The sequence below is a fragment of the Pholcus phalangioides genome, unplaced genomic scaffold (assembly GCF_987345545.1).
Source record: "Pholcus phalangioides strain wild (caught in Gottingen) unplaced genomic scaffold, Ppha-v1.0 ptg000042l_1, whole genome shotgun sequence".
In the NCBI taxonomy this organism is placed as follows: Eukaryota; Metazoa; Arthropoda; class Arachnida; order Araneae; family Pholcidae; genus Pholcus; species Pholcus phalangioides.
The window spans coordinates 25,079,462-25,093,339 of NW_028301628.1; the positions used below are offsets into that span (position 1 = coordinate 25,079,462).

The following is a 13,878-nucleotide window of genomic DNA, read 5'->3' on the forward strand; positions in this document are numbered from 1 at the left end:
CTCAAAGATGGCCGATTAGCTAGCTTGGGTGTCGGAGTACCGTACCCCGTTCAATGTAACCAAACCTTGGGTGTTTACTTGCTTGGAAAAAGAACAGTGGTTCCCAGTCTTTCATGCTTCAAGTACCGTCTGAAAAAGAATAAAAGGCGTGAGCCGTTCTTGAATTATGTAGGGGACTTGCACATCCCTCCTAGAAATATATAGATGATATGCATACCCCTTCTAAATCGTAGAAGGCTTGCGAACCCTATGAAATCGTAGAAAGCTTGTGCGTTTCCGAGGAAATACGCAAGAAGTTCCTTCAGTCTTAAACATTCCTACGAGGCTTGCATGCCCTAGAATTGCATTGGATGCTTGTTTACCACCAGACAAACCGTGACCCCCGCTCTGTCCCATTAGGGGATATAAGCTGGTCCGTCTCAGGAGAAGGGGACCACGGTGGAAAACTCCAATGACATCCAAGACCAGTAAACCACCCACACCAAACCACGCAAATTCTACCACCAGACCAACCGTGACCCCCCCCCCCGCTCTGTCCCACTAGGAGATATAAGCTGGTCCGTCTCAGGAAACGTGGACAACGGTAGAAAAATCTAATGACATTCAAGACCAGCAAACCACCCACATCAAGCCACAAGCCAACCAGCAGCAGGATTCCTCATACAACATCACCCCCCCCCCCACACACACACACACACTTCCCCACTTGTTGTACATGAAATGATATATCAATAGAAAGATATGGGGGAACATGGGCAGGTGCAGAGACGCACATTCCCTGCAGGCCACGAGTGGGGCATACGAAAACTAGTTATACAAGTTGTATATTTATACATATATGAACATATATAGCCAACAATGCAATTATGAAAAGATACAAAAGAATGATACATGGTGATCAAAGATGCAACAAATACGACGTACAAAATCAAAAATTTCAAAAAAAAAAAGAAGTCTTGTTTACCACCACCAGACCAACCGTGACCCCCCGCTCCGTCCCACTAGGGGATATACCTCGTTTACCCGTAGAAATGCATGGCCTGGCATGCAAGTGGAGTGGTAGGGAACTTTACCTCTGACTGAGTAGGTCTGGGTTCGGCATGGATGTCTACTAACACTAACAAATTCTCTGGGCAGATCATACGAACCTTTTGGGGAAAACTCGAGAATCACATTAGATCTTGTTTAAAAAAAAAGAAAAGAAAAAGGGTTGTTAACCTGAGTTATACAAACCAGGTCCTACGTACTCCCTCGTATACCATGCCGTAATTAATTTTTATCGTTTTCTATTACTTTGTTGGTTGTTGGTTTCCTTGGCATTCGGGTTATTTCTCACGTACAACCCCCCATAAGCGGATACGGGCTCTTCGAACGGGGGGGGGGGAAGAGAGGGGTGAACCATTAATGAACTGGGGCGGATTTTCCTCCTCTTCCCCCTTTCACCTATGCGAATAATAAATTTTTTAGGGCAAATGGAGGAACCTCCTCCTCCGGTACTCGTGCCCCCTCAGGTTAGGAACCACTGGTCCATGTTCTAGAATATATTTGTTTATCAGGGCGACGACACCCGCCTATCCCCCCCCCCACCCCAATGAAGACACATTCACGTCAAAAAAGCCAAAAAAAAAACAAAAACCCAGTTATGCTAAAACAACGCAATAAATGACTTTGAAATAAGAAATATAAATTGAAGACCGTTTTATTTACAATATGCGTGTATACCAATGTCCCATTATTTACTTTTTTGTCTTTTCTCGTCGACGGTCTTGTTTTAAAGGCAGACATATTGTCTGATCCTTAACAAAAGAACCTAAAATTTTTTCATATTTCTTATTTCTTTACCTTTTAGTAAGTATTTCGTTCCTTATTACTCGTCAACAATCTCTTCTCTCTGGTCACCGTTCCGTGCATACAATAATACGTACCGTGGCTCTCTGTGTTCTTTCTAAGGGATTTCCAATCATTTTCCCTCCTCCCGCCCGCCGAAATTCTTTCTTGTCCAATGGCTCCTCTTTCTACCTCTACCTGGAAATACCAAGCAGCAAATTCTAACGTAATTAAACCTTATTTATGCATGAGTTCACTTATTTTGCTCCATGGATCACTGCCTCCTCATTTCTTGGGGGATAGCAAAAGACTTTTAATACCGTCCGTTGTATTGTTTGAGAAAGAGATTTCGTCTTGCGCAGAAGATCCTGACGTTATAGAGTCTTTCACCTGGAGGAACATTGCGAAATTCCTTGTTCAGTTTACCGGTGTCTTCTTGAAAGATGGAGATTTTCAGGAGAGAAATAGTGGAACTATATATATACTACAGTCTTTAATCCCGTTCTCTGCTCTGACATTATTCTCTGCATTTTCAGTCTTACGTGCATAATGTATTCCCTATCCAAATTTCTCTGCTTTACGATATTATTTTCCCAGAAAGATCTGGAAATATTAGGGAATTTTCGCATCAAGGACTGAATTTGAAGTTTTGAGATAACAGCATTTATTGGTTGACATTACGCTGCCTGGGCGAAAATGAATTCACACTCTGGTACTTGTTGGAACTGTACGCAACAACGCATTCGTCGTTGCATCACTTTCATGAAGTCATCTCTATCCTAATTTGCGTTGTTGTTTCACCAAGATGGATTAAGGAAGAAACGAATGACTCACATTTTCACGCAATAAGATCAGAAACAAGGGTGTCGTTCCAAACTTCGAGGCGAATGCGAGCTGATTTCCCCGTCAAAGGTAAAAATATTCAACCTGGACACTTCACTCACAATTTAAAACCTAGATGGCAGCACTAAAAATTCGCACACAACACTTACTCAGACTGTTAGGTACTCACACACATACTTGAGGCACAAGTGATTCGGTAGTAAATTGTCTATGGCGATAGACCATAGTTGTGCTCAATTTGAAGGAAAGTAAGTTTACCAGATACACGATGTTTCTCCCACTCGAGGGCTAGAAACTTGTATGGGGCCATTCAAGTATTACGTAAGCAGATTTTCAGCTATTTTTGACCCCCCCCCCCCCACTTGTCAGCAAAAGTCAGCAAAACACTGACTCCCCTCCCCCCATCAGCAAAATTTCGTCAGCAGCTTAGAATATTTAATATCTTCAAAAAGAGGGTGGTTGATGACGTTAGCAACCTTCAAACCCCCCTCCCCCTTGTCATCAAAAGTCAACAAATCCGAACCCCCCCCCCCCTTGATGCTGACGTAATACTTGAATGACCCCTATGTAATGGGTCGCCATATGGTCTGTGTTTTACGGGACATTCCAGTAATTTTGGCCATCCCAACTATTTTTGTAAAATTTCCTCTTTTTACCCCTAATTTTCAGTAAGGTTTAGTTTAATTTTTGTTAATAAACAATTATGATTATTTTCATGACGTAGTCATAATTATTATGATATAAATTATATTATAACAATTATGACTACGTCATGAAAATAATGAATGGGGGTGATAAATTTATTCATCTTACATATTTTTCGAACATTGTTGTTGACAATTATTGCCGCTGTAACTGACAACTTTACTTTCCTTGACATCTTTTTTTTTGGTGATTTTAATGAAAGAAATATGGTTATATATATATATATATATATATATATATATAGTACTGTGTGCGTGGTGATGTTTCTCTACCGAAATAACTTGCAAAGGCCGGATAGAACCCAACCCCCTTACCTGGGTTGCGTTTGGCCAGCTATGCTGGAGGTTGTGCACTGGTCTGTAATGCTCCTGACTGAGTGACTGAGACTACGGGGAGGAAATTTTGGCCAGTGGAAGTCTATGTATGATGTCTAATGCTTTCTAATCAATTTTCACAGTCTATGCTAAATGTATCTCGGCATTGATTTTGCAAAACAAGTTAGTGATATCATTATTATTTTCTGAGAAATGTTATTGTAGCGCTATCTAGATTCATTGATACTTCTGAAGTCACTTTAAACTGTACTTTTTGAGCTGTTTTTCACTTTAAACTGTACAAACTATTTGAAAGTAGATATTTTTCCTTTCAAATAATGCAGATTTGAAAATAGAAATTTTATTTTAAAAACAAATTTAGAAATTTTTCAAATGACATAATCCCGTTATTATCTCTAATATTTTCATAATAATTAATATTAATTATATGTTTCATTCATTTCCTAGCATGTCGACGACGACAGCAGTCACTACCTTGATGATGAAGAGGATCATTTCCTAGGCTCGGATCTAGACAACGGCATCGCTGAAGATGACGTCCTTCCGCCTCGGGCCTTGCCTTTGGAAAATGGTAAGCCTTTATTGCGAAAATTTTCAATTTAAATTGTCAACTCTTTCAAATTAATAAATAATCTTCTTGTACGTCAAAAAGAAATTTTAATGTTAAGTCACCGTATTTTTGCTATTCCGGCAAATTTCTTTTCTTACAGCTTCCACAAGTACTTGTTGCTGCTCTTAATTGGTTACTTGGTTGAAAAGTAATTAGATAATAATTGGAAATTTGTACGTAATTGGAATTTATCACGAGAAGAAAAAATTTTTTTTCTTCAACGTAATGTCAACGAAAATGACATCTTGTCGAACGGATTGTTTGTACAGCAATTTCCAAATTTGAGACTTTTTCCTCTAATTAGAGGCTAAACAAGTACAAAGCCACTTTTTTTAATTGCTGTAATTAATTTTGAAATTTAGTTTCACGGAAATAAATGTTTTTTTTAATGTTTAAAGAAACGGAATTAATGAAGTAAATAATTATTTTATAATCTTTTTCTCTGAGTATAATATATTTTTTTATGAATTATTCATTGTAAAATGTTCGACACTGGTACGTACATTGGTTCTGTGTACACAGCTCAAGAACCTTTACAACCGTTCATAGGAAACTTTTCTCTTTTATGGCCTTCTAATGCTTTTACTCTTTTTGTTTGGAACATAAATGGCGTATACGTAAGAGAGGAATTTGACCATACATCATTTTAACCTCACACTTTAGACGACTCACTGTCCGAGCATAGAGGTGGTCATGCATATGGCCCTAGGCCAGACTTTTCATGAGACCTTCAACAGTGAATTTAAAATGTGAAAAAAAAAAAAATCCCGAGAATCGTCTACGGCCTCCCAGGCTACTTCACCGCACACCAACTCTGGTGATATCACAGAGTTAGAATAATATCTTTAGTCTATGGGTGATATATCGCCATACGGTAAGTTCCATCCAGTGGAGTTGGGTGGGAACTATCCATCGGTGGTCGCCCTAGGTTCGGTAGGTAGCTGGTACCAGGTAAGAACTTGCTTCTGACGTTCTATGCCCAGATTCGAATCCATGGACCTTGATGGCCTCCCAGGCTGGAGCTCTCTCAGCTCCACCCTTGTGAGGAGACTTGACCATACATCCTTAGCTAGACTCACTGTGCGAGTGTAGAGGTTGCTGTACATCATATTAGTCTCATTTCAGACGACTCGTTGTGCAATCATAGAGGTTACTATACGTCATATTAGCCTCATTTTAGACGACGCATTGTGCGGATTATATCATCTTGAAACGTCATTTTTGAGTATTCCGGCTCTTCTTAGGTTACTCATCTCGAGAGGGTATTTTCACTGTTGTATGGTATAGAAAATATAAAATCCAGTCCATATTCGGTACGTTGTCTTAAAGGAAGTCACCCCGAGTTAGGATACTAGTAAGTTAAGACCGTGGCCACACACCGATACCTATCTCTCTCTCTCTCTCTCTCTCTCCGCCAATAATAAATTCTCTGATTTTCCCATGGGTCTTACATTCGTCTATGGATGGCTATGCATTGTGAAAATCAATCGACCATCCATCGTTTATGTGAATTCCACAACCCAAACTACCGTGTTATGTAGCAGTTCCAAAACTTGACTGGATCTATTAAGCAAACGCTTCATAACAACTACTATACAACTCGGTATCTGATATATATTCAAATGTAGCGTTCGAGAGGAGATGCCTGAGAGTTGATTTCACATGTCACACGAAATACACATATATAACATACATGTACACAGCGGAAGGGGGGAGGAGAGGAGGAATGATTCGATTCGCCGTTCATTCTCAAAATGGCGAACGGCATAGGTGGAAAAGGAGTGGTTGCAGGTAGTTATTAATAAATTAACGTGACAGAACTGGCTTCTAATATTTACTGTTACGGCTTTCATGTATCAATGCGCGAATGTGAGTGTGCCTGCGTTTCTCCCGCAACCATTCCCTCTTTACTGTAATTTATCGGAGCACAAGTGAGGATACTCCTCTCTCTCTCCCTCTCTCTCTGTATATCTTGCCTCTGGTACTTCAACCCTTTCGCCTTTCCTAATGGCTGATCCATTAGCCCGTGTGACGTTGGTCACGTGACACATCGATCCGGCTGTGGGAACTATAAATATTGATGCGAATGATCCGTTGGTTTGACTTGATACGCGCACCCCTTCAGGGAACGAAATGAGGGGTGAACATTGAATTGACCGGAGTTCGGTTTCTTGGGATGGATCTTGCTGTTATTTTCGCGAACCAAACTGTCGTCTTTATTACCTCATTCCTTTGGAATGGATTTCTTATTTCTGGAGCGCTCCCTATTACTTCTTTTGAAACATAGAATGTTATGTTGGAAGAAACTAGGCAAGGCCTATTTATATTTTGAACCGGCTGCAGAACTAGAAAAAAACTTCCGTGACTGAAAGTGTTGATGATCCATGAAGAACTTGGCGATATAAATTGCGTGATGACACACGTAGAATAAATCACTTGACAACGTGGAAGGTACAGCAAAGTATATCACGTATCCTTGCCGATGGAATGACTTGGGTTATATGGCCGCAACCTGAAAAAATAACGTAATTTAATGTTCTGTTGTCAAGTGGCTAAGATCGTGTATGATCTGTATCATATGCAATGACAGACCCAAGTAAATTAAGAGAGTGGTAACTCTCTGGAACCACTAAACGCTGGTACACGATTTGGGGTTCTGCCAGGGCTGGACATATCTATTGCCCGACATGACACCAGGCATGTAAAAATTTCCACCGGGTATGCATTTTTGCAACCGCATGCCTGTGGCGTGAGCATATAAAATAAAATTAAAAGTTAAACCCTTTTTTTTTTTCGCTGATGATGATGATGATGCAAGTGTTCTTACACATGCTCGTGAAATTCCACAGGAATGCTTGGTAGCCATGATGCAAAGGCGTAATCAACGTATTTTGATCTACTTACACGGTCTCTTAATATTTAGCAGGCCTAGTGCATTCACAAATGTACGCCAGGGGCTTTGCCACCGGACTTATCCCGTTGCCGAAATCTCTTCCAGCCCAGCTTCGTGGCGGAGTCTGGGACAAAGTGAGTGCACCTAACAGTCTGAGTGTGTAGTTCTGTACACACTAATACTAGCTTTTGCTACTGCTAGAGAGCGATAGCTGCTAGCTATTGCTCTCTTCCCTGTCCCAGCTTTCTTCACCATATTATGAATTAACTATTTTGTACCGTGTTCTTTCAAACATTTTTTCTTTCTCTTTGCATTTTCTGTCAAATATTGTAAAATATATAATTTAATTGTAAACTCTAATTTGTATAGTATTATTGAAATTGACTGGGGACAAATAAATTATGTTATGTTATGTTATGTAGCTAGTGTTGTGTTTCTGATATTTCAGTGCTGCCATCTATACCTCAAATTGTGAGTGAAGTGTAACGATTGAATATTTGTAACGTTGTAGGCCTGTTGCTATCTGTGGAGAGACTTTTTAACGGGGAGATCGGCTCGTATTCGCGCCTCTAATGCATTCACGGTCCCTTATACACTGCAACTGAGCTATTCTGGAAAACGAATAACCTCACTTTCAGCAAAATAGTATATTCTGATGGTATTCACGGAAAAATAACAAAAATACTTCTTGTTGAAGCGACTCCTTGGTTCGCATAAAAGAGAAAAAACATATTTTTCCAAACGAAGTTATGTATTTTATGATCCTATTATACAGATAATAGGGATAAAATTTATACAATAGATTCTAAAAAAATAATTGTTAGTATTTCTCTTCTGCACAAAAATAGCGTAAAGAATATTTTTCGCAAAATTATAGGGTCTCTTTATTTTTATTCTGCATTCCAGTATAAATTTCATGCACCAAAATACCGGTTAATTTGCTTGTATGTATGCTGCTGAATCAATTTTTTAAACGTCATAATACATAATAACTGGTATTTTGATGCGTGGAATTTACACCAGCAAGCAGAATAGAAAAAAAATTCATAGTTTCACACCAAATGTTGTTAATTTTTATCCGGAACATCGGTTTAGAATCAGCAACCATTTTGAAAATTATAACAAATAATTTTGATTTTATTCAATAGGTGACAGTAGTAGTTACTAGCTCCAAGTGATTTCTCGTATGTGTATAGCAGATTTATATAAACATGAAGTATAAATAAGTCAGAAGTTTAGGAACTTTTTCTTCATTTTTCTTGTTTTTTCACTGGTTCGCCAATTAATTCCCCCCCCCTTCCCCATTTATGCCAGTTCACGAAAATATTTACTTCATTTCAGCGGTCTGCAATGAGAAAAAACATTGAAGAATACTAACTAAACGGTATAAGGCAAGGCCTAGGCTTTATAGCCGATAGATAATGTTAGTCATTGCCTCCCGAGATTCGACACTATAATACCTTCTGAATTTTTTTTCAAGATGTCCCTGTTTTTTTTATGATTAGTCCCGGTTTCTCAGTCGCTTGATCTAGCCACCCTACCCTAGGCCCGCGCCTGCTCTAGTTCTGCCCCGTACTGTGTTTGAATCGGCTTTGATTCTACAAGCGAGGGGGAATTGTAATTGGAACAAGAAGACTTCGTTGAAATAATCCTGGACACCAAAGACTAGAGGAATCGGGTTTTTGTGCTCTACATCTACCCTGTAGATCCGAGTTTGTGGCACAAAGGTAACTTGTAACTTGGTGACAGAAAATTACAATTAGCGGTTCGACTAATTTTAGATTTTTAAGTGGTGACCATATTCCTTTTAAATTTTCGGATTATTTTCAAAATTTCGATTTAAATACAAAATTTAGATTTTTTATGTAAATGAATCGATTTGCTTAAATTTTTTTTAAGTAAGTAAATCCATTGATAATATGTTTTCGGGTATATAAGATGTTGATTCGGGCATCTATTGTAAGTTACATCCCGACCGGGCATGGAAATCTTTTGGAGATTTGTCAAACCCATCCTGGTCCGTTGCTTCTGTAGCGTAGCGGTTTAGCGCATTCGTCCGGCTATACGATGATGGTTCAACTCCCCTCTCGAAGGCAGTCGAGTTTCCTTTTCTGGATTTCTCTTCGCATCAGCCATCTATGTGCTGATTAAGTGCGTAAAAAATTCTCTCACAGAAATTATAAAACAAGAATAATGAATTAAAAGACTAAGAACAATCTCAAATAATTACACTTGTCAACAGTTTTTTTTTGTTGTAACATGAGGAGCGTTATAGCGGTCCCTTACGACTACAGGAAGGAGGAAGGACTCTCTTAATTTGATTTCTCAGCAAAACGTACAAGATATTCAAAAGTGCAATAGCTAGCTAGCGTCCAGGGGCCTCCCTCATTGCCGGGGAGGCGATATAAAGTACCAACTGTACCAACCAAGTACAGAAAAACTCTGGACCGCAAATTCACTCAAAAAATTATGAAATCAGTGTAATGAATTCATAGACTAAAACAATCTGAAATGTTAACTAATTGCCATCTATGCAACTCACCTCAATCCAATTCTACAAAAAAGCCGCATTAAAATTTGGGAAAAAGAAATGTCTGAATTTTTCATTAAACGAAAATTGTTTTTTGCCATTTTTTTTAAAGATTGATAAAAAAAAGGGAAAACATGATTAAAATGGGGAAAGTGCAAAATTAGTTTCACATAGACGGGGGAAGTTTAACAGAATATCTCATCAGGCGGAAACAGGCCCGGCCTTCCTTCATTATCCTTTTCTTCTTTCGGTGGGGATGCACATACCCAAATCTTTAATTAATAAATTTATTCCAATAAACGAATAGGTGGTCATCGTACTAGCAACAGATAATTTTTTTGGATATAGTTATCAATCGGTTATTATTACCACAAACCGCAAGTCCCGGTGTGATCACATTAAGATGCGTGCACTGAAATTGCAAAGCGTATCGATGCAAGTGAAATTACGGTCAAATCAAAGAAAAAAAAAATAAACATCTAACCTTTTTCTGTCCTATTGAACCCGACATCAGGAAAAAAAAGATACTCCATTGCTATAACTGCCCCTTACGACTATAGGAAGCCCCCATTGGGCTTGGCTTGAAGCCAAACTCACAAGCAATTCTACCCAGGGGGTTACGGGGGGAGGGCGCTATGGAATCCGAATTGTACTAAGTGCTGAAAAAAACTAGACCGCAAAGTGTTGATAAATTCACTCACAGAAATTATGAAACCAGAGTAATTAATTAAATTAAATTATAATCTATGCAATTCATATCATACAACCCAATTCTACAAAAAGCCGCATTTAAATTTGGAACAAAAAAGGGATGGCTGAATTTTTCCTTCTATGAAAATTGTTTTTTGCCAATTTTTCAAAGAATGGCGAAAGAAGGAAAAATAAGAAAAAAACGCATGATAAAAATGGTGGAAGTGCAAAAGAAGTTCCATGTAGACGGGGAGAGGGGGAGTTTAAGAGAATACCTCATCAGGAAAAACAGGCTCAGGCCTTCCTCCATCATCTTCTTCCGGTGGGAATGTGCATATCCCAATCTTCCTCCCCGCAAACTCCAAGCTTTTATCCATCCATTCGCGAAACTACAATTCTCTCTCTCTCTCCAAAAGCTCCCCGCCATTTTCCACGACCTTCCCATCTCGGCCTTCTTACTTTAATTAATGATGACTCCAGAGGTATGCTAATGGAAATGGCATGCGGCATGCATGCATAATGAATTGTACTGGCTGGAAAGCGAAATGCTTCAACCACCACCACCGCCGCCGAGCTCGGGCGTGTTTTGTAGGTATGTATGTATGTATATGAATGAGAGCTAGAGAGAGATAGAGTGAGTGAGAGAGAGAGAGAGAGAAGCGGGGGGCCCTTAGGGTTTAATGGCGCGAGACGTTTTGCGGGCCCTCTCCAAAACGCCTCGAAAAGTTTGACGCGTTGACTTCTGGCAATGGAAATGGGCCCCGTGCACTGGGCGGTGTATCATCATCATACACATACTAACGAATTACCTTGCTTCGTTTTCACCCTTATATGCTGCTGTACGTGTCAGCTTGTTTTATCTGAGGGTGTGAAGCTCACATTTTAGCCGTGTGCTTTCATCCAATTATAAACTCCGTTTACTGTAGTTGTGTGTGTGTGTGTGTGTTTGTTTTTATATATTCTCTATCAGTCATTAACCAAACGAGTGGAGTTCAGTTTGGTTCGTGGAGGTTTGTATGCAAGTATGCTTGGATAAGCCATTCGTGTACAGAGAGTTCTATCCGAACAATTTTGAATAATCAAATAGCTAAATTATTTTGTACTAGTTATAACACCCGGCGCTGCCCGAGGTTTTCTCTATTCAGGGTGTCCTGTAAATTCTAATGCTGCTTTTATCTCGTCAACCATTCGTTATAGAGGTATGATACCAATTTTAAAAAAAAACAGGTCAAAATGTATTCACAAATCACCCTGCACCCCAGTTTTGGGAGCGAAAATACAGTGTGTCATAAAATAAAAATCAATTTTTATATGGACACCCTGTCCATCCATAAAGCCTAATAAGAAAGTTGTTGCCCTGACCCTTCCGTAGCTAACAGAAAAAGTTCTCGTTTCTAAGTACAACATTCACCGAGATATGTGAATTCAAAAATATGACAAAATATGAAAGAACAGCATAAATTAGGGGAAAAAAGTGTGAAAAGAAGCGGAGAACAGTTTATCCTGTTTTTCCCAAATTTTCCCCGATATTTGAATTCAAGTATCTCGGTGAATATTTCACTTCTAAATGGGGAATTTGTTTGTTGACCTCAAAAGAGACAAAGTTATGGCCTCATTGTTGAGGAGCAAGAGATAACAAAAAAATTGTTTCTCGCCAGTTTTTTTCCCCCAGCTGTAACAAACTTTTAGAGTCGACTATCGTACAAATCGAGTCCTGTTTCGGTGTTTCCGGCATGGTCCAGGTCTTTGACCTCCTGTTTATATCTCTTCGTTGAGAAAGAGCTGACCATGTTCTAGTTGAAAGGAGGAGGTCCTTTTTGGGATTCGTACGCAAAATTTGGTGACGATCGGTCCAAAATTGTAGATTTGAATAGAGAACGTACACACGCAGACAGACAGACAGACATAAAATCAATTATATATATATAAATGAAAAAATGAAATGGATTAGCAAAATATATGTGGTAAAATCATAAATTTCGTTTTAATCCTAGCTTCCGTTTTTTTTTCCTACTTAATAGCCATATTTGGTTTTAAGCTCCGATCTTTGACGACATCTGGGTCATTTCTATCTTATATCTGACGCCATGAGATAGTGTTTTTCAAAGTGTGCGTTTTGCCAACCTTTGTTAAGGGGTGTCGCGGTGAGCTGTTGACATCGATGATTGCCTAATCAATGCTTAGACGTGGTTCTTATTCCGTTGAGCCCCGCATAAACGCTGTCATTGGAATGAAGCCGCCATGATGAAAGTTAAATTTTTATGTGGACACCGTTCTCAAAAACCCAATGGAAAAGTTGTTTTTTTACCTCATTATAGACAGCCCAACAACTGTTTTAATTACGTTTTTGAAAACAGGGTGTCCGTCTAAAAAACGTTGATTTTTATTCTAACAACTGTATATACAATCCCTTGCAACATGAATGACGTATATATGAGTTCTACACGTTGTTTGAGTGTTTTTTTATTGCAAATATGCCTCTAAGATCGATGGTTCGCCGGTAAAATGCGACAAGGAGAATTATGGAATCACCCTGTAAATGTGGTTCTGTACGCAATGAATGTATGTCAATTTTTTCATTTATTTAAAAATCATAAATCTTGAAAAAATATAGTAATCTAACAATTTTCTTTTACAAATATCTAAAAATCGTGATTAATGAGCATATTGTACCACGTATGATTTCCGTGAATTTTGACTGAATTGACATTGAAGAAAACTATTCTGGTAAAATATAGGTAAAAGGTAATCGAAATTATCTATGATGATGATGAGAATATAATTGATATTTAAGGAAAATTTCCCACAGAATTTCGATTAGAAGTGGAATGATTCTTAAGTATTATTATACACAACGCCATATAAACAAAAATAACGTAACGACACGTAAATATGGTAGAAGTACGCATACCACCACCATCATTAAGGCAAAATCTTCGCATAATATAACCATCAAGATCACACAAACCTTCCACAAAACTTCGGAAGAACAAAATAATGGCGAAAATAGCATGAGTTTATTCAAATTATTTTATGTGAATCTTCTGTTTTTTCCTCAAAGAATATAACTTATAATAGTAGTTTCTAGGTTTTCTTGAATTATACCTGATTGCATTAAAATGAAAAAAAGACCTTATAAGCATAAATGTAATGTGTCTCCTTTTAGGAAAAAATTACGGGAAAAAAAATTATGAAAAAATATCGTGATTTAAAATTTCTCAATCTGTAAATCACGATACTATTGGGAAAAATAATATTTTCCCAAAAAAATTTATTAGACAATATTATTTAACAGCTTAATATTTTGGTAAAAGGGTGCTAGGAAGACAAAGATATTGTAAAAAGAGAAAAGTCGTATTTTTTAAGAGAAAATCGTCTTTTGGAAGAGAAGGGTCGTATTCTCAAACAGGAAAATTGCACCCTGAAAGTAGAACATCGTACTCGT

At 38.3% G+C, this 13,878-nt stretch overlaps 1 protein-coding gene across 2 annotated transcripts in view; it reads left to right on the forward strand.

Moving 5' to 3' along the window:
- LOC149064685 (follistatin-related protein 5-like) overlaps window positions 1-13,878 on the forward strand; it is a 353,698-nt gene that overhangs the window by 256,417 nt on the left and 83,403 nt on the right. For both annotated transcript variants that reach the window (XM_089254722.1, XM_089254723.1), the window contains exon 3: window positions 4,158-4,281. In XM_089254722.1, the coding sequence (XP_089110848.1) occupies window positions 4,158-4,281 (124 nt within the window). The remainder of the gene's footprint in view (window positions 1-4,157; window positions 4,282-13,878) is intronic.